Source organism: Phocoena phocoena, chromosome 16, assembly GCF_963924675.1.
Source record: "Phocoena phocoena chromosome 16, mPhoPho1.1, whole genome shotgun sequence".
In the NCBI taxonomy this organism is placed as follows: Eukaryota; Metazoa; Chordata; class Mammalia; order Artiodactyla; family Phocoenidae; genus Phocoena; species Phocoena phocoena.
In genome coordinates this window covers 24,809,835-24,831,783 of record NC_089234.1, presented here as the reverse complement: position 1 = coordinate 24,831,783, position 21,949 = coordinate 24,809,835, and the positions used below count along the sequence as shown (strand labels likewise).

Here is a 21,949-nt window from a genome sequence, read left to right as displayed (position 1 = left end):
TTAATATTTATTTGTAATATTTAATTCATGCTTAAAAATTTTTTTTCTCTTGATTAGCTTGATTACCTTTCTTGGACTTTGTGTCAAAACAAAAGCTGAGTAAGCTGAAATTTGAAATAATATCTTTATCAAATTGTGAGATACTTTGAAGAATCACAGGTGGAAAATATCTGTAAAGTCATTTGATTATAATGAATTTTTTCATTTTTCCTGAAACTGTTCCATATTGTCATAGAATCTATTTGTGGTGTTATTTACTATGAAGGATTGTCATTGTTTCAGAAAGAGGATTTACATATTGTATTAGTGTGTCTTTTTCTTCCCCAATTAAAATAACACTAAGAGAGCTTTTACATATTAGCAGTTTTGAGAGATAATTTTATAATTTATTCTGTTCCTTTAGTGTAAGAGGAGAATTTATCTTTTCATGATATGAAAGACCCCAGGACAATATTATGATCAGTTTTATTAGTTTTGGAACACACTAATATCAACCAAACTAGTGAATACATTTTCATTTTTGTTGCATGTCCCAAGTACTCAGATTCATTGATTTTAACAATGAAATTATGCAGATAATGGAACATCATTTTGCTGAACTTGAGGATCTGCTTTAAAGAGGATAGAATCAAATGTTAATAAATACAGTGCATTCTATGATTTCTTTAGGTAAAGATAAATGAAATGGTATATAGCCTTTTGACTTGGCTACCATTTCTAAAAATTACTGTTTTATTACTGTTTATTATATTTTATATAGAATCGCTCTATATACCATGATGTATTCCTTTACTGTATTAACTAAATATTAATTTTCTTGAAACCATGAGTAGTTTTTATTAAGAGGTTATTTTTTAATATCAGGTTAAATTTTTAAAATTTTGTAGGTAAGTATATGGTTTAATTATAGATATATAGAAGTTTCTAGTTATTGTTACTGTTTTGGACTAGGAGAGGGTTAGCCAGAGAACATGTTTGAGATAGTGATATGCATATTTTAAATAATTCTATTCTGTATTTTTTTCCTTACCGCTAAACTTCTTGCATTTGGGGAGTCTCTTCTTTTTCATGGTGATTTGGTTTCATGAGAGATTACTGATGGGAAATTTTAAATACACTATGTTAAATCAAAATCAGTCTCTTTCACAGACCATCAATGGCGTGTGGTGATTTGGAATCTGGTTGCTTTTGGTGCTTCTACTTATAAACACGTGATCGTCTTTCGTAGTTGGATTACAGATCTATTGTTAGGTGGAATACATATCTAGGGTTTTGAAATGATTGAAAGAAGGAGCTCTAAAATACACTTCATTTTATAATATACTTTATTTGGTATAATAAATCATAGCATATAAACTTATTTTATGAGGGGTTATATTACTGATTTTAAAGCTGACAATTGATTTTGGCTTAAATTATCAGCAAAGGAGAATGTTTTTCTAATCTAATTCCAAAATCATCAGATGTGTTCATTTTTATTGCACCATATATAAAATAGTTTATTATGAAAAAAGAAAACTTAGTGTCCATTTGTCTCTCCTTTGTGTATTCTAATGCTTACTTTCCCTTTTGTTTTTCTTTTGATCTCATTAAGTGGATTTCATTTAGAATTATTTCATTGGTTTTATCAAGCCAATTATGAAATTTTGCAATTTATAAATGAATGGCATTTGTTTTCCTTATATCCAATATTTCAGACAATGTCAGTAGATATGTTTATATTTTTATGATCTTTCAAGGTCAGTTGAGTTTTATCACCTTTAGTTCAGCGTTAGCATTGCAAGTAATTCTTTACTGATTGTCTTTGGATCTAAAGAGAGAAAGATACGTAGGGATAATTAGGCAACTAATTTTCCTTATATGGTGTAATGTCCCTTTCTGCACTGAGATTAAGCATGTTCTATCCTTTCATTCTTTTTCACCAAACTAACACCTGTGCTGATGCATGTTGAAAGGAGCTTTTTAACAACTTGACTTGACTTGTAGCTTGTCTGCTCACATAAATGCTTGCTGTGGAGAAAGTGTTTTTCCCCACCTCCTGCATGCTTATACACTGTAGGTTATAAATGAAGTGGAGAAAGCACCCAAAGAGCTGAGAAAAGAGCTCATGAAACGCAGGAAAGAGGAGCTTGCACAAAGCCAGCATGCTCAGGTAACAGCAGCAGCTTAATGCTACTAAAAACAGAAAGCAGCAATATTCTCACAGCTCAGTGAACCATGGTTGAAAGGGTAAATTCGGTACTTATATGATGTTGACGTCTCCTTATACAAAGGTTCCCAGGGCATTGTTTATGTAGTACTAAATTCACACTAATGGTGACATTTAAGTTGCTAACGTGAAATTAAGTGAAATGTTTGGAAAGCTGACTCCAGATGAAATAAACATGTATGTTAATGTATAATCCACTGTATTCTTATTTTAATCATGATGGAAGCTTGTATTTAAGTGGTAATGTCAATGGTTGATAGAAGATTTTTAGGGCAAAAGAATATAGAGGGTGAGTATATAAGCTTTATGCATACAAAAGGAATGCATATTTAAAAGGCCATTAATTCGGGAGTTCCCTTATGGCCTGGTGGTTAGGATTCCGGGCTTTCACTGCTGTGGCTTGGGTTCCTTCCCTGGTCGGGGGAACTGAGATCCTGCAAGCCTGGTAAATGGTAATGTTAAATGGTAGATCAAACACTTATTACTGTTAAACTCAACAATATAAGCAACTTAAAACCAGATTTTAAATGTTAAGTATGTTGTTTTTCTTTTTGGTTCAGAATCCAGCAGTTGCAAAAATAGACAGTTTTTACCTATATAAACCTGATTCTAGATTATGATGAGGCTGAGCCAATTAATGGGTGAATTCTCTACAAAATAGATAAATTGGTATTTTCAACAGATTTTTCTAGAAGTATCTCACATGAGTATGAGGTCTTTTATACTTGGGATCACCTTTCTTTTAATTAAGCTTGCACTCAGCTGGGAGGCAAAGAGAGAAGTGAGCTCAGTTTGTAGTTACAGATGTTAATGAAAGGAAGAAGAGACATGGATTATTTATTTGTTGCTTTAAATTATCTTTTTAATGTGGGTTTTATGTAATTTAAAAAGTGGTTCCCAGACTTTTGAATTTTATAGATTCATGAAAAGAAACATAGAAGCAACAAAACCCTTTGGGAGGCATGACAAATGGGTTGCCGTTAAAAATTTTTTTTGTTTTTGACAAGGAAGGTTATTTGAAACTGCCCTTTATTTGTCACCATCATTTCAAAAGAGAGAGAGATGATTTTAACACCATGAAAAATAAGGAAACGATCTCAGAATTTAAAATTTTAATAAAACTAGCCCATTTGAATAAATTTAGTTGTTTTTTTCTTCCTGTGAGCCAATGAAAAATTTTGTCTTGGCCTGGTATGGGAATTACTACAAGCACACCTCGTTTTAGTGCTCTTCACTTATTGCGCTTTTGCAATATTGTGTTTTTTACAAATTGAAGGTTCCTGCAGCCCTGCATTGGGCAAGTCTGTCAGCACCATTTTCCCAGCAGCTTTGCTCACTTCGTGCCTCTGTGTCACATTTTGGTAATACTCACAATATTTCAAACTTTTTCATTATTATGTTATGATGATCTGTGATCTTTGATGTTACTACTATGACTTGCTGAAGGCTCAGGTGATGGTTAGCATTTTTTAGCAATAAACTACTTTTTAATTAAGGTATGTATATTTTTTAGACATAATGCTGTTGCACACTTTAATAGACTGTAGCGTAAACATAGCTTATATATTTGGGAAACTGAAAAATTCATGTGACTTGCTTTATTGCGGTGGTCTAGAGCCGAACCTACAGCATCTCCAAGGTATGCCTGTAGTTAAGGTGATAATAGCAAACACAGCATTTACTGTATGGCACATACTGTTCTAAATGCTTTACCTATATGAACTCATTTAACCTCACAACACAGGAGGTAGTTACTCATATTACCCCCATTCTACAGGTAAGGGAACTAAAGCACAGGAGGTTGAATGACTCTCCCACGTTCATGCATCTGGTTAGTGGTAGAGCCAGAATTCTCATCTAGGCAAATTTGGCTCCATGTTTCATACACTGAACCACCACATCATACTGCTTCTTGTATTTAAGCTACCCCTTCTGTGCCTAATCTAAATTATTGGCTTGGCCCAGTGGTTGTTGGCTGTGTCTTATTAATAGGTGAAGAGGAAGTCCTTGCTGGCCACACATCAGTTTTGGGGTAATTTGGATTTCAAACCAGAAGATAACAATTTGGTTTTGCCTTGTAAAGGAATGTAAAGTTTTTAATTCCAAAAGGTAATATGTCAGACTCTAGAGTTGAAATTGAGGATTTAGTGTTGAATGGTAAGTGATCGAATGCTTTAATAAAACTTTGTTGGTGATTTTTCATATAATTTGAGGGGCTGGCCTGTATTTTCCAACTAAAGCTGAAAGCAGTAGTAAATTTCTATCTGTAAATTTAATGAAGAATTTAGTAATCTAACAAATTTCAAAAGTATTTCTATTTAGCTATCACTTTTGATGAAGGTGTTAACACATGATAACTTGAGTCTAATATTTTAAACTTTTTAAAGAGTTTATGAATAATAGCCATATGGTCGTGGAACTAGAATGTATTTGATCATCTAGTCCAGTGGTTTTCAAACTGTACTCTCAGGATCTCTTGAGTTTGGAAGAAGCATCTCGAGAATCCTTCAAAAAGTGAGGATAGGGCTTCCCTGGTGGCGCAGTGGTTGAGTCTGCCTGCCGATGCAGGGGACACGGGTTCGTGCCCCGGTCCGGGAAGATCCCACATGCCGCGGAGCGGCTGGGCCCGTGAGCCATGGCCGCTGAGCCTGCGCATCCGGAGCCTGTGCTCCGCAACGGGAGAGGCCACAACAGTGAGAGGCCCACGTACCGCAAAAAAAACCCAAAAAAACAAAAAAAAGGACAGTAGGGCTCTGGGCCCCTGCTTCCAGAGCAGGACCACTTTACATCTGTTTTATAAACTGAGATTGTTTTGGTGTGTTTTTTAAAAAGAGAGTTCAACTGGTTTAAAAACAATGGCAGCAAATTAGAGTTTGGAAACCACTGATCTAGTTCAAATCCTTCATTTTACAGATGAGAAAGAGACCCCTTTGTTAAGTGACTTGTTCCAGGCCTCAGGAAACTCTGCGTTTGTATAATTATTCTTTCCATTTACAAAAAGTCATTCAGCTTTATTCTTACCTGGGAAGTGCGTTGTATTCTGATCCACAGGGCGTTGCTCAGGTCATGATTCAGTCTTTTCAGTTGTCATCTTGTGCAGTCTTCAACGCCCAAATGCAGGACGTAAGTCCCGCGTGCCTTGTAGGAGGGTGCCTTCTTCTGTTTTACCTGCTTTTTCTTTGGCTCACATGTGCCTTTTCATTGTTAGCTTCATTTGTTGTAAATCTAGAAGATTGATAGATGATAATGTCAGAGATGACAATAGTAATAACCTGACATGAACTTTATAGTACAGTATTCTTTGAAGAGTTCACATTTGATTCCCGTTGCCAACCCCTAATATAGGGATGGAGTGTATCTGTTTTACAGATGAGGAAATCGAGGCACAGAAGACTAAGTGATTTGCCTAAAGTCACAAAAGAGATTAGTGGTAGAGCTGGAACTAGAACACTTCTACTACAGTGTTCTTTTTTCTGTCTACACCACCACAAATTTTAATCTGAGATTTTCACCTTTTTCAAGAAATATCTTCTCAATAGTATTTTATGAACTTTGCACATGTGAGAAATTGAATGCTGTGGTTAGATTTTTATCTTCGTGTGAAGTGACATTTTGATTGCATATATGTTTATGTAGATGTTTTAATTATGGATATGGTCAGAAAAGCCATGTTAAAAGTGGTGATTTTAGTTCCATTTAGTTTTCACTGTTCAAATTGTCCATAATGAATGGTGGGTTGCTATTCTCCATGTTGCAGTTTTAAATTAAGTCTGGAGTTCCAGGCTGTATTCTTTCTCACAGTTTCTATAGGGAAATGACTAGCTTATTCAACACTGTAAGTTTTGTTTGTGATGTTTGATATACACAACTGGAGTAGATAGAATACAGCTTGATTTCAACCCCTCCTTCCCTCCTCCTGAAATTATTTATTTATTTATTTATTTATATTATTGTCAGCCATTGGACTCTATAGTTTTCTGAAAGAGTAGTCAAAATGTTAATTATTTTTTGACGAGAGGGAGAAATTATGAATTACGAACACTTTTCTGATCATTACCATTTTTAGCTTTTAAGTTAAAATGACCAGATGATGTACAAATAGTGCCACGTATCATAACCCTTTCTTAGAGTTTTCTAGAACCCAAAGCTGTATTTTTAACGTTCACAGTTATCTGACTAATAGGATAAGATTCCTTACCAGAATTAAAACTTGTACATTTAAAGAACACTCATTTTACAATTTCTGTGTCCATTTTGAAATTGTTACTCTTAGTGATCAAATTGATCTGTTATTATTTTTTTAAATGAGTGTAATTTGTGCAGTCTTTTTGGAATGTAAGATCACTTTTCTTTTAGATCCTAAGAGTAATTTCTAATTACAGATTCCACTGTGAATGTATTATACTTGGCTTTTGAAGTTAGGAAATTTAATGAAAGCTCAGTGATATTAAATTTTCATTTCTTTTGTGGTAATAAAATATATTAATGTGTAAGGGACCTTTTCGGTAGTTTTTGGCCTTAATATAAAAAAAAAATCAAATGTGCAGTATTCTTGACTGTGTAATCATCCACACTCTGCTTGATTCTTCAAGTCCATAGCTCTGTAAGGCAGCTGGTGTCTTTGCAAACTGATGGTTAGGAAACGCTTCCATACATTGCCTGCCTTGACCTGTTGATCTTTATATCTTCTGGAGCAGCACAGTGCTAGTTCTGCCCGCTTCTATATAACAGTCTTAGCTCCTTTTTCCTCATATACTGGCCGCTTCAGGGCATGCTTTTGTAGTTCCTTGTCACTCATTTTGAGTCTTGATCTCTGGACCCTTATTCCTTGCTTTGAGTTCTCTGTGGTTTACTTTTGAACTTTTCAAAGTATGTTACTAAGGGAAGGGACCCACTACTCTTTATATGGGCTGACAGATAAAACCAATTTGGGACCAATAGAGTGGAAACTCCTTGAAGGCAGTACTGTCTTTTATTAATTTTAGTAACCCTGTAAGTAGTACAGTCCCCAGCATTTACTAAGTGCTTAATAAAGGTTTTCTTTGACCTGAACTCTTATCTTGTTTAATTTAGACATAAATATAATATGACCAAAAACTGCATCGACAAGCAATCACGTTCACTTTTTTAGTGGCACTGGCTTGTACAGTTGACCCTTGAACACCTCAGGTATTGGGATGCTGACCTTCCACGCAATTTAAAATTCACATACAGTTTTACAGTTGGCCCTCCGCATCTGTGGTTCCACATCTGGACATTAATCCAACCATAGAATGCGTAGTACTGCAGTACATACTTAGTGAAAAACTCCACGTTTAAGTGGACCCACACAGTTCAAACCTGTGTTGTTCAAGGGTCCACTGTGTTTACCTTTTTTAGTTTCATATAAATATTTATTTGCCCCATCTTTTACACTTGATTTTTTTGATAAATGTAATATTTTTATTTATGATAATTTGGACCCATTATTTCTGTCCACACAGATATTTTTTAAAAGTTCTTTATGCAAACTAGTGGTAAAAATGTTGAACAAAAGAAAACTTTTGATATATCTGCAGGTTATATTGTTTATTAAACAAGTTTGCACATAGAAATTTCACAATGAAATTAGAGAATCAATTTAATTTTTATTACAAATGATATTTACTGTAGGAAAAGAGAAGCTTGACAACTTACTTTGTTATAACTGCTTATAAGATAGGATGGAGATTTTTGCATCTCTTTAAATAAAGCTCAAAAGCCTTATTCTAGATAGTTGAATTTAAATATTCATTGAGTTTTTATTTTTTTCTTTGCTGTGATAAAGCGATGTAGGTGACTCTAGTCAAGTCGGCAATTGTAAATTTTTTTTGTATAAATTTGCTCAGCATTTATTGTATCTACGGAACTGACAACTTGCGTGATATTTTTTTTAACGACACATAAGTACATTTCCTGTCCCCAGTACATAAGACCATAGCTCAATAAATACAAAAGTACATGTGATTCCACTTGCAACTGGCAGTTGTATTTTTTTTTTTTTTTTCGCGGTACGCGGGCCTCTCACTGTTGCGGAGCACAGGCTCCGGACGCGCAGGCTCAGCCGCTCCGCGGTATGTGGGATCCTCCCAGACCGGGGCACGAACCCGTGTCCCCAGCATCGGCAGGCAGACTCTCAACCACTGTGCCACCAGGGAAGCCCCTGGCAGTTGTATTTTATAGAGACAGTTTATTAGTCTTATACGGTAGCAACTGTATATTTGTATTTTTGCTAAAATACAAATCATGATGTAGATGAGACAGCAGCATTTGTGACAACAAACTAACAGGATGTCATGGATGGTAAGACCTGATTCTCACCTCCAGAGAAACAGTAGTAAGACAAGCATCTTGAGGAGCACTGCTGACTCACTCTTTGTGCACTGAAGACCAGGCTGGTAGTGATCCAGATCCTGTCAGACTCTGTCCAAGGCCTAAAAAGTAGTTCCAAAATGGATCTTGAGGTTTTATGTCTCGTAGATGTGCAAGAGGAGGGATTATAGGTGAAGTGCTGCTCAACCCCAAATTTCTAAATCTATACTCAAATTGATCAGAATACCCTTGAGCTGATCACAAACTGCTGTAACAGCCAAGAGAGGGATGGAGAGCCAAACGTTTACTGGCAAAATTTGCATTTCTTCAATTTGAGTGTGCTTCCTTTCCTTCTGCAAATGTATAATCTAGCATAATGACCATAAGTCACTTCAACCTTCCCTTTCCTTACACAGTAATTGAAGGATTTTTTTTTTGAAAGTATAAGTTTGGCATTCTGGCAAAAATAGTATGTACTCAGTAAATACTGTTGAATGAATGAGTGAATCCCTTACATGTTGGTAGGATTCTCTGATTATAAGGAATTTTGTTTGTAGAGTCATAAAATGTTAATTCATTTTCCTGTTTCTAGTTCATATTTCTCTAGCAATGCATTATTTCTCATTAAATCCTTAAAGTATTGTTCTTTTTAGGCACAGGCTAAAGGTACAGAATCTGTCTTTCACTGTTAGTGTAGCCATGGTATGGCTTCCTCTTTATTAATAGAAAAATAGAGAGTTTAAAATCCCGATACGTTTTTCTTGTTTGCTCTTTATTGCCTCTCTTCCTGAAAGGCATTTCTTGTTTATTCTTGTTTTGTCCACACTCTAGTGAAATGAATAGTCAGTTTTAGAAACTGTAAATTTATTTTTTTCCCAAAGATGTAGGGCATTTTAATTATGAGTGGGTTATGGACTTCTTTTGTATGTGTTATTCTTAATAGTTTAGAATTTTATGTATTCTAGTACTTCCTTTCTGGGCTTGAATTGGGTGACTAATACATTTATGTTATGTCTATACTATATGATTTTGGTGATTTTTAAATCCAGTTGACTTTAGAAACTTGGTTCAGAAATCTTGTTAATCACTAAAATATACAGAGGTATAGATAAATGGATGTTTTGCTCAGTAGATACTTATTAACTGATGGTTAACTATGTCTAATAGGAACAAGAGTTTGTTCAGAAGCAACAACAAGAATTAGATGGCTCTCTGAAAAAGATCATCCAACAGCAGAAGGCAGAGTTAGCCAATATTGAAAGAGAGTGCCTGAATAACAAACAACAGCTCATGAGAGGTACATGAAATTATGCAGCATATGTATATATATATATCTCAAAACATTGCGGAGATATACCTTGGAAATTATTTGAATGTTTTCTTTTGCTAGAGTGGTAGAGGGAAAGATGAAGCAACTTAAATAAGAGGAAAATACTTTATAAAATTAAGAAATACTGCAATAGAAGTGAACATAAACATATAATCCTTAAAACATCTTTTTTGTCCAGATGATGGTAGAAATATACCTGAATAATTTTATGTACTCATTATGCCTTACAGTGTTGGTATACTTAAATTGGCTACATGATAGAATGGAATTTTAAGCACTTATTTCCCCTAACAAATACCTGATATTTTTTTTCTTTCTCATTAAGATGATTAAATGGAATTTTGGTGTTGTGGGTAGGGCATTCTCTGTTTACAGGACATCAGAGCAGAACGGAAAGTGGTAATGGATATTATCTTTATGTTGGTAATATTGCATTTATAGCTCAGAATGTCCGTGTGTATTAATTAGTTTATTAGAACACTTGTATGTAAATGTTAAAATGAAGACCAAAGTACATTAGTAAAAAGAGCAAAGTTACATTTTGAAATTGCTTTCTTCTTCTAGCTAGAGAAGCCGCGATTTGGGAGCTTGAAGAACGACACTTACAAGAAAAACACCAGCTGCTCAAACAGCAACTTAAAGATCAGTATTTTATGCAAAGACATCAGCTACTTAAGCGCCATGAGAAGGTTAATGAAAGGAAAATTTGTTCACTTTTTTGTTCATTTTAAAGTGTGCAGAGCTATTTATTTTTGAAACTTATATTTTTTACAGAATAAAGTTCAGGTTTCCTTTCTTTTATCCTAAAATTTCTTTGAAATTTGGAGTCATTAGTTGTATGTTGGTCACGATTGCAAACTCTTTTCTACAAATTCCAAGGAAGGTAACTAATTACAATGCTTAAAGACCTCTTATACATTATAATCTTCATCTTGTCTCTCAGAGTTAGCTATTTTGGCTCCATTTATGGTTCAGGTATCTTAAAAATGTGGACTCCCTATACTTAGTATACGAGAGTCAATATGAATCTCCTATTACTAATAGCTTATTTTTCTTAGAAATTATTTTTTGCCTAGTATTTTGCTGGTTGGTATGCAACAAGGGAGAGAGTAATTTGGGGAAGCAACAGCAAAATGACATGTTTGAGCATACATGTGGGTACAGAGTATTATATCTACATCACTGGACTCTGAAACTTTCTTAGGAAACAGAACAAATGCAGCGTTACAATCAACGACTTATTGAGGAGTTGAAAAACAGACAGACTCAAGAAAGAGCAAGACTGCCTAAGATTCAGCGCAGTGAAGCCAAGACTCGCATGGCCATGTTTAAGAAGAGTTTGAGAATTAACCCAACAGCAACACCGGATCAGGATCGTGAAAAAATTAAACAAGTAAATAAGAAAATTACTCTCTTTAAGTTTAAAAGTTTTGAGTGGCCTTTAGGGGTACCACATAATTGTGCTGTAAACATTTGGAGCTACCTTGGGCTCGCTGATGTTCACCGTGGCTCTGTACACATATGGCACATACCAACTCAGTCTCCCCCAGGTGCTGGCCACGGAGAGCTGCTCTCTTCCACGCCCCACACCAGATCCAGGGCTAGGCTGGTCCTAAGACCAGCTCTGGGAATAAGATGACTTGGCCAGCTTTTCAGTCAAACGTGTGGTCTCACTATACTTCTACAGTCACAGATCCCACACGCAAATTAACTGAGGTCCCTAAGCAGGTAGGAGGAACAAGGTTTTAATCAGAAGTCTCTCTCCACCTCCCTACACTCCACCAAAGCCATGACGTAGACTCCAGCTTTGAGTCCCAGCATATTACTACTTGAAGCTTTAGTTTATTGTACTTTAAGCTTTGTTACATTCCTTGATTACACCTTTGGAAGACGCAGGAATTACATTACTTGTTAACCATATTTATCTTTTGTTTTTCTTACTTATAGTTTGCCTCTCAAGAAGAAAAGAGGCAGAAAAATGAGAGAATGGCTCAGCATCAAAAACATGAAAATCAAATGCGGGATCTTCAGTTGCAGTGTGAAGCCAATGTCCGAGAACTGCATCAGCTGCAGGTTAGCTGCAGAAGCATGAATGCAGAGATGGTACTAGATGCACAGTACAGGTGTCTGGTTTTGAGGAAATAATAGCTACTCAGAGTACGCTGCGCATTGCTTGTGAAGATGCTGGGATTTGAAGGTTTTCTTTCCTCTGTAGACCCAAAGGAAGATCAGTTTAGTGTCACAGGCACTTGTTTAGAACTTACACAGCCGTGATTAGTATAAACATGAAGCTAATTTATGATATAAGAAGTTGCATCTTTCGGGCTTCCCTGGTGGCGCAGTGGTTGAGAGTCCGCCCGCCGATGCAGGGGACGCGGGTTCGTGCCCCGGTCCGGGAAGATCCCACATGCCGCGGAGCGGCTGGGCCCGTGAGCCAGGGCCGCTGAGCCTGTGCGTCCGGAGCCTGTGCTCCGCAACGGGAGAGGCCACAACAGTGAGAGGCCCGTGTACCGGTTAAAAAAAAAGAAGTTACATCTTTCAAAAGTACTATTGAGAATTTTTAGTGTATTTTGCAAAGAAGATGAACAAAGTTTTAAAAATGATGTAGGCATTTTTTTTTATCATTCTGAATTTAAAATTTCTTTTTATTTAAGGAGAAATAGTTCATTTTCTTCAAGGTTTTTGAAAAAGGTGATAAGTATATGAGAATTCTTTTCCTAAGGAATTTAAACATTACTTTAGAGAGGACTGTTTTTGAACCTTACCTAGAGTATGCAGCTCTCTAATATAATATAATATAATGTATTGTAACGTAGTATAATTTCTAAAATGTTTACAGTTTCAGAGTAGTGTATACATTGTGGATATGCTACATATTTGCTTAATTTACTAGAGTGGAATAGTTTCTAACCCCATGTTCTGGTACCATTGGATAAAATGCTTGCAAGTTGCCCTCTGAAGTGTCAGTTTTGTGAGTAAACCTTAGAAGGAAAATCAGGATCAAACTACTTCTTTCTATTCAAGTTCTTTTCATATGGATAACAGATCTAGCCTCTAAACTTGCAAAAATGAAGTTATGACTCTTTTCATAATTCTTGGCCTTTGGTTGTTAGAGGAGAATTTCAACCTCAGTAATAGCTTTATGTTTAATGAATACTTTATTATTTTGGAAGATAATTGTACTTGTGAAAAATTGCTAACTTGATCTGAAATTTTTTAAATCCAAACTTTATTTTCAGAATGAAAAATGCCATCTCTTGGTTGAGCATGAGACTCAGAAACTAAAGGAGTTAGATGAGGAACACAGCCAAGAATTAAAGGAATGGAGAGAGAAATTGAGACCTAGGAAAAAGGTAATTTTAAAAGCTTTAATTAAAATATGCTTGCATTCATCCATCCCTCCATCCTCCCAGCTATTGGCTCTTTACCTAATATGTGTCAGGAACAGTGTCAGGGACAGGAGACGCAGAGATGACTAGTCAAAGTCCCTGTCCCCGAAAGGTTCAGAATCTAGTTGACAAGCCGTTGCAGATCAGTAGCAGCATTTGTCTGAAGGAGGTAAGCACAAGATACAGAGCAGAGGAGCACAGTGTGCCAGCAAAGGAGGAGGAGTGCATAAGTCTGCTCAGGGAAGTCAGGAAGGGTTAGAGAGGAGACGCCTTGTAAGCCAATGAAGCTTGTTAGATGAGTAAGAGCTTGCTAGGAGGACAGACAGATCGGAGTGGAGTGGGGGCAATTTAAGTACAGAAAAGAGAATGAGTGAAGACAATGTGTACAGGAATCATAAGTAGCTCCTTGTCATTGTAGCATTAGAGGGAGTGTGTGCCTGTGTGTAGGCATTAGGGAGGGAGAGAGGGAAGGGATGACAGCTTTGTCTGGGTGGGTCGACTGGAGCCAGATTACACGGCCCTTGTGTGCTGTGTTAATTGACAATTTACTAAAATAGGGATGGCTCCCTACACCGCGCCAGCCAGCCAGCTATCTTCTTTGTTTGCACTTGACTCCCTGCTAGCCTGGTCTAACTGGTCAACCATTTCAACTCTGTCTTTGCTATTACTCTATGATTCTCTCTCTTTGCCAACTGTCAAATTTAAACCTTTATTTTCTCTTGGGCTTCCTGCCTGCTATACATTTCAACCATTCCTTTCTTCCATTCACCCAATGGCTTAATCAAAGAAATATGTATTTAGCACCTACCATGTGCTAATAGTGTAGCTTTTTAACTTGAATTTTGTTTTTTTGTTACATTTTTGAATAGGTAGTTCATTCATGTGTTTCTGCATTCAAAGGGTACACAGAAGGGTGAAAGTGAGAAGTCCCTTCTCCAGTTCCTCCTTTCACCCTTTGCAGTCTAGCTTTCGCCTCAAATTCCTCCCCAGTTGAATTGGGTGACAGTGGTCACCAGTGGCATTATCTACCTGTTCTTCTTTAAAATCTTCTTAAAATTTTCTTCTCACCTGACTTTTGTGACATACTCTCTTCTTTCTCTGTGCTCTTTCTTTGTCATCTAGTCACCGGAAATGTAGACATTTTCCAGTTTTACACTCTTACCTCTGCTCTTTATCTTGATGATCTTGTAGATTGTCATGGCTTCAGCTGCATGTTTAAGGACAATTCCAAAACTTGTATAGAACATGAATTATAAAGTCATACAGGTCTGGGTTCAGATCTCAGTGCTGACACTGATTAATTTTGTCTCTTAACACTTCTGAGCCCAGCTTTCCTCATTTGTAAAATGAGGATGTTACTACCTCCCTAATTGGGGTTGTTAAGACAGTTAACGGAAGTGATGCGTGTACAGTACTTGTCCCAGTACTTGAGATGTGGTCAGGATCCAATGAATGGTTGTTATGGTTATTATTTTATTGTTTTTATTATAGGTTCGTGCTCTCAGCTCTCATTTTCCATATGGATGTTCCATTCCTCCTCATTCATTCTGTCCCATTGTCATCTCATCAAAGGTTTCTTTTTTTGATGACTGTATATAAAATATAGCTTCAATGCCTACCTCGAACACTCTCTATCCCCTCAACCTTTCTTTGTTTTTCTTCATAATATTCATCACCACCAGACACATTTCTTTATTGTGTGTCTTCTCCCACCAGAATGTAAGCTCGCTGCACATTGTAAATGATCAGTACATACCTGTTGAATGTTGTTGAACGTTGACTAAAGATTGTAAACTCAGTGGAGATAAAACTAAACTCAAAATCTTTTTTCTTTCATCTCCATCTCATCTTTCCCCCTCTCTCCAGTCCTACCCACCATCAGGTGTTCTTGCTAACATTTCTGTTCTCTTAACTGACATCTAGGCTAGAAACCTGAATTACCTTTCATTTCCATCACACCCCACATTCAATCAGATGACAAATAATTTTGACTCTTATTTCATAATATTTCTCTTTACTGTCTTCCTACTAGTGGCTTAAAATTGTTCAGTAATGTCCTAATGGTCCTTCTGGTCTCTTGTTCCCTTTCCTCCTACTTGCCTGCCATCACCAGAGTGTTCATCCTCAAGAGCATCTCTGTTACTGTCATAGTGGTGTTGATAAATCCTCAGTTCCAAGAGAGTAGAATATAAACGCCTCACTTTGACTTTGAAGCCTTCATAGTGCCACACTTTGCCCATTTCAGCCCTTCTAGCTTTGTCTCCCACTAGCCACTTTGTTCCCAGTTCATGTTCCGGTACTGGGTATAATCACCGTTACTCACAGCAACTCCACAGTTTCCTGCCTCTGTGCATTGTTTCAGCTCACTTTGTCTGGCGTGTCTTCCCCATCCTGTCTATCAAATTCTTATCTTTCCTTTGAAACTAAGCTCATGGTTTTCCTCCTCTGAGAAACCTTCCTATACTTCCATCTTTTCCTGTACTTTGTATTTTTACAGCAGTACTTCTCCTGAGTCACTTGTCCACAAAGTTATTGATACCTCAGATATTTATCAAGCACTTATTATATTTGTTCCATATTGTGGGGTTGTAAAGATGAATCTGGTTTAGGTGTTACTTTCAAACAGTGTATAGTTCAATGTGAAAGAAAAGACATGCACATCAGTAATCAAAATAAAAAAATAGAAAATGGTAAGTTCCATGTGGAAGAGACAGTTAATATCAATAGTTAATTATAGGTGCCATCTGTTGAGTACCTAGTGTGTGTTAAGTACATTATCACATTTAATCCTCTCATAGCAACCCAGTAGAAGTAGATGGTATTATCGCTGTTTCATAGCAGAAGAATGAAATGATTCTATAATATAGAGAAGTTAAGTAATTACCCCCAAGTTATCCATTCATGTGGCTGAGTCAGGACTTGAACCCAGGGCTGGCTGTACAGCCTATGGTCCTAGCTGTTGAGCAGTCTCTTCTTCCTTAGGATAACAAAGTCTTTGGGGCAAATAATTTTATCTGGGCTGTCAGAGTAAATTCTGTTTTTAATACCAGTGCATAATTTCTTTTTCCCTTCCTTTTTAAGACACTGGAAGAGGAGTTTGCTAGGAAACTACAGGAACAGGAAGTGTTCTTTAAAATGACCGGGGAGTCTGAATGCCTTAACCCATCAACACAGAGCCGGATTTCCAAATTCTATCCTATTCCTAGCTTGCATTCCACTGGATCGTAACAATGGGAAGCATTCTGTGGTTGGGTTTGTCTTCTTAAGTATGTCATTCTGTTCTCTTCATCTTCTGCCGTAGTCTGTATCAGAGAGCTCACGAAGACAATCACCTGCCTCACCTTCTAGATGTTTTTTTGTTTGTTTTGTTCAGCAAAGATAAAGGGAAAGGCACTAAGACAGATGCTGGGCCATGCTGGCAAAGTAGCATCTTGCAGTAATTCCCTAAGGTGATTTTTGTATATAATCTTAAAAATTGTGTTGTTTAGATACTGTTACCTGAAAAACTGGTAGAGAGATAATGTTTAAAGTTATTTTAAAAAACCCTGTTACGTCACTTAAGTATTACTAAATATCTTTTTTCCTTAACTTAACTTCTCAATGATGCCTAAAATCTATAGTTGAAACTGCTGTAGAGAGTTGGATTAATTTTTTGGTGAATCAGCTCTCATGAAAAAACTATGAGTTGCTCAAAATATGATACTGATTCAGCAAATAAATCTGTTACCTTTAAATGTTAGCATCAAACTCTTTTAAAAGAGAAAAATTATTTCAATAATTTGTCTAAAATACTTACCTGTTTAGACATGAGCTAATAATTAAGGGTGCTAGTTTTATTAAAATAGTGCCTAAAACACTAAATTTCAGTTGAGTCTAAAATGGCATTTCCTTTTTTGATTCAACAGGGACAAAACACCCTTAGCATTAAGCATTATTGTTTTTTAAATCTTGCTCCTATTACCAATTGATAGAAAATTTCATCCTAAAGTATATATTGTACAAAGTTGGAAAGATGAAAAAAATGGTAGCTTTTAGATGTCCAAATTGGAAATGTAAAACTCACCAAATTAAAAAAAATACAGATATAGCTATCTCAGCTTATTTCCTGAAAATAATACATGAGCTGGTAAAATGAATTCTCCCATCTTAGCAAATTCTGTTTAAAACTGTTGGAGGCTGGCAGGCTCTGAGTTATATTTATGAATATATTTTTATGAAATTAATCTTAAAAGAGGCATTTGTTCAGAGTAGTTTTTAAGAATTTAAAATATTTAGGCAAATATCAGAAATGACTTTTCGTTGTTTTGAGATCGAGTCATTTATATTTTGGTTTTGTTTTGTTCCATGTTTAAATTATTTACTTTGATTTGAGTGGGAAAAGCCTGAAACCTTTATCATGAGGGTGCTGATACGTGTAATTATTAATGAAATGTTCACTCTAGTCCCTTTTGAGGGTTAGAATTTCAAGCACGTGTCAGGTCGAAACAGTATTATAAACCATATTTCGGGGTGTGAGACAGTACATTTGTAGACGAAGCTTGCTGCCTGCCATGTGCGCCTGTTCTGTCATGAGTGCCAGGTACCAAATTGTAGAAATTTCAGTTTTTAGTTATATTACATTTGAGGCTCGTGAAGAATGCAAATGAAACTTTGTGGGAACACTGATTCATGTTAAGAAAATGTAAATATCTGTAGCACTTTCTTGCAGTTAATTTGAAAACTTTGAATGCTGAACCTTATTTTTTCAGTGGTTTAGATGATTTTAAAATGCATGTGATTTTAATTTTGTAATTGTTTTGACAAGCATAACTTACTTGGACAACTTTGTAGGTAGCCTTAACTTCTGGCCAAGTTTGTTTTTTATATAAATATATATACATATATATATATTATGTATGGTTGTAAATTCATACACTTATCACATGAATGTGTTACTGTATACAAAACTCTTTTAATGCTTTATTCTCAAATGCTGGGTTGAAGAATGTTTTGAAAGCCTTTTAAAATATATATCTTTATACAGTAATGTTCAGGGTGATGATGGAAATTGTTTATATTGTTATGATAGAAATGACAGTATAATGTTACCCAGTGTATTTAATGATTTATTTGAAGAGGGAGAGAGGAAGAAGGTTCTCATACCACTTTCTCCTTTGAAATTTTCAGTTTATTGGCTTTTTAAAAATTAATACTTCAGGCAGTGGACATTTTTTCAGTATCGTTTAAAGGATATCCTGTGTGCTGAATAGTTTATGGCACATAATTAATTTGGTCTGAATATTTGGTTCTTTTTCTTCCTTTCAAGTTGACAGAGTATTGAATAAAGAGGCTCAGAGTAGAACGATTGACACGCTGGTAAGTTTGTTAGCACCTCTTGCATCTCCCGTAAAACTGCCCTTTGGATTCCTTGTTCACGCTCGAGTTCTCTTTCAAAAGTGACCAGACCATGTGCATGTAGGAGCAGGACTACAGAATGATATTCATGTAGAGGTAAAACCTTCATTTTAATACTTAAAGTTACATAAATCTTTTCAAAAGGTATTTTGTTGTATAGACCATGCTGTTTGTACCCATCCCTGCCCACTTCTTGCTGTAGGCCCTGTATTCACGTACAGAAGTGTAATCCTTCTCTCTTGCATGAAGTGTAGGTGGGGGGGTTGGGGAGGGACACAGACATCTTTGAAATCAGAGTACAGTCAAAGGCATTCCTGAGTTGGTGGTTTTGTTGCTGTGGCAGAATGTGCTATGAAATGCATAGAAGAAATTCTCCATGTGTGCCCCCTAATTACTCAGCCTCCCCTCCTCTCCCTGCGTGCTGTGGACACGCCAGGCCACCACGCTTCTGCAGGTCTAGCTCATGGAGCTCGTTGCACCAGGTTGCCTTTCCTAGTCCTGTCAGTCCATAGTCGGGTGTGAATTGCTGAATTAGCCGCTATGCTATATGGACTCACAGTTAAGCTTTTTCTTACCGTTTTCTATGGGGAAGCTATAGGGTGGGTAAGGAGGAAATTTGGAGTGCTTATACCTTGCTGAAAATGTTGAAACTTTCCTGTTAAAGGATACAGCAAATTGTAATTAAATATAAACCAGAACCAGAGCTACCTCTAAGTAGTGTTTCCTCAAGCACAAAGCTCTCAGGCATATGAGACCCACTGTGATGGAGGGTCTCTGATTTCTTGAGCATCAGTGAGTTTCAGAAGTGATTGTCTTTTGTAGTCTCCTAGTTCCCTTGTAACTACACACTTTTTTCCCCATTCCACACTGTGCTTAAATGACAAAGACTCTTCTGAGAAGCCAAATTCTGTCAAATGATTAGCTAGAGATATTGTTGATTACAGGGAAACGTAGAGCTGTGAGGCGGAGGCGGCGAGCTCTGTAGTTCCAGTTCTAATAGGCTTCTGGTTGAATAAATCAGTTCTTTCCTGGGAAATGATCTTTTATAGGAAATGGGATATTTTAAATGCTTTTCTTAAGTTGAAGGCACAACAGTTAATGCCACTACTGTTGCTATCCTGTGGCTGACATGGTTTTGATACAGCTTTAAAACTTCTGTTACCAAGCTTGGGGTAGAATGTGATACCAGTTTTAAATGTTGGCTGTAGCTTTTTGTAATCCTTCTCTGATTTGCCGTGTAATAACTTCACAAGCTAAATTTTCAGAAAGAATTTTGTTTCAGAAAATGCCTCTTGTCGATTTGGGAGCAACATGTCTTTTCAATCATGGGGTTGGCAAATGAAAAATAAAGTTATTTCTTACTCTACTTTGGGAAGCAGTCTTTTATTGAGACTATTTGAAACTAGATTGTCCTGCATGAGAACATTTTATAGCATTTTTTAAAATCCTAATTATATTTTAAAACTCGCAGTCCTCCAGATCTTCTGACCCTTCAGACTTACTAGCATTCCAGACCATCTGTAGTCATCACACACAAGAGGGTCCTTTTTACTGGTAACTTGGGACTGGTAACTGGTCTTTCAGTGCCCAAACCCCACCTTTGGGTGGTGCTTAAAATATTTCCATCGACATATGTATATGTACCTCTTTTTATGTCCTTTTTTCCCCTTGGAATGGATTATTTTTCTCACCAAACATTTCACAAACTGTGACGTCACTTCTGCTAAAAACAACCTCTTTTCATCATTCATGCAAGATTCAGTAGACATACTGGGCTGACCATTTGGCACGTGGTCAGCTTGGATGGAGGGAGGCACAGCATGTCATTTTCTAATCCAGGAGCATTGCATACTGTGGAGCTCATGCTTGACTTTTTTTTTTTTTTTTAATGAAACAAAAGAGGCTAAGATCCACCGCCATGCAGCTGAGGACATATCTCATATCTGGGTTCTGTCCAGAGAAGCCAGCAAGTCTGGGCTTTTACCCTATTTCTCTTGGGCATACGATTCTATGAAGACTTTGGGATAGCTTGGATAGGCAGATCTCATAACTAGGACAAAACTCAGAAGTCTGGTTAATCAAGGTAAGAATCATTAAAGGGGATATAATACTTGAGCTTCTAAAGCTACTATTACAAAAACAAATTGAGTCAGCCTTTAGGTAAAACTAACATATGAGAAAGGCACGATGTGTTCATTCATTATACATAAGTTTTCATTAGACAGTAAAATGTCAAACTTAATTAACCGAAAATGTTTTCTTCCTTTCCCTCTTTCTTTTCCTCCTTTCCTTTCTTCCTTCCTTCTTTCCCTCCTCCCCTCCCTTCTTCTTTTTTTTTTTTTTGGATGGATCACATTAAGCATATTAAAAAAGAAAAAACCCTTTAATTGGAAATTTTGCAATTGAAATGACTCATCTAATAGACCACGTGAATGTTTGTAGACGTTGAAAAGTGCAATAAAACCAACTGCGCCCAGTCCCCCACGCGTTTCCTAAGTGCAGAGCAGGGGTGCCGGCTTCCAGTGTCAGGCAGTCTGCTCTCCCTCCCCTCCCCTCCCGTCCCCTTCTTTCCTCCTTGCCCCCTGCCTTTCTCTTCCTATCGGCTGCAACCGAGTTCAGTGTAACATACTATCAACTCTAGCGTGGACCTATGGAGACAGATCATAGCTGCAGTCAAACAAACTTCCTAAGTGGGAATGTGATACATAGTGAGAAATACTAGTAGAAACCCTGTCACCACCTTCAGGGGAAGTGGATTTCTTAAGTTTTTTCAGCTGAGAGTTTTTTCCTATGACTAGAGAATGCAGAGTGAAGAGAGGAGAGAGGAGGTGAGAGCACAGCCTTGCAGCGTTGACCAGAACAGTCCCATCGAGTGGCTCCCAGGAAGGCACCCCCCCATCCCGTCTTCCATTTTCTGGGCTCATTTTTAAGGTGAAGCTCAAGGGCTCCTGAAACAACTTTTATGTACCTGGCTTTCCTAGGCTGGGGCTTGAACTCAGTGTTAAAGAAGCCGAGGAGCTCAGGCCTGGACAGCAGGGAGGCCAGCTTCATCCTCCCACACTGCATGCGGCCACTGTTGGGTCTACCCCGTGAAGCTGTTTCAGACTGTGTACCTTGGACTGAATTCTACATACATATATTTTGCTCCAGACTAAGATAAGGGTTCTAGTTGACTAGTTGCTGTGCTGCCTCAGTAGGACAGTGAGATTCCAGCTTTTACCCTCTGGAGAGGTCTTGACATAAGCGACATAAGCCACTGCAAGAACTGGTCCAGGCGGCTGCTCCGCCAAGGGTCGC

General features: G+C 37.0%; 1 protein-coding gene across 2 annotated transcripts in view; it reads left to right on the top strand.

Annotated features, from left to right (window-relative positions):
• SLK (STE20 like kinase) overlaps positions 1–16,928 on the top strand; it is a 53,749-nt gene extending 36,821 nt beyond the window's left edge. Inside the window, exons 13-19 of one of the 2 annotated variants that reach the window (XM_065894215.1) lie at positions 2,060–2,152; positions 9,707–9,836; positions 10,434–10,558; positions 11,074–11,262; positions 11,817–11,942; positions 13,109–13,222; positions 16,340–16,928. In XM_065894215.1, the coding sequence (XP_065750287.1) occupies positions 2,060–2,152; positions 9,707–9,836; positions 10,434–10,558; positions 11,074–11,262; positions 11,817–11,942; positions 13,109–13,222; positions 16,340–16,486 (924 nt within the window). In that variant the 3' untranslated portion in view covers positions 16,487–16,928. The remainder of the gene's footprint in view (positions 1–2,059; positions 2,153–9,706; positions 9,837–10,433; positions 10,559–11,073; positions 11,263–11,816; positions 11,943–13,108; positions 13,223–16,339) is intronic. The other variant, XM_065894217.1, reaches the window with a different exon arrangement.
• The last annotated feature ends 5,021 nt before the right edge of the window (positions 16,929–21,949 follow it).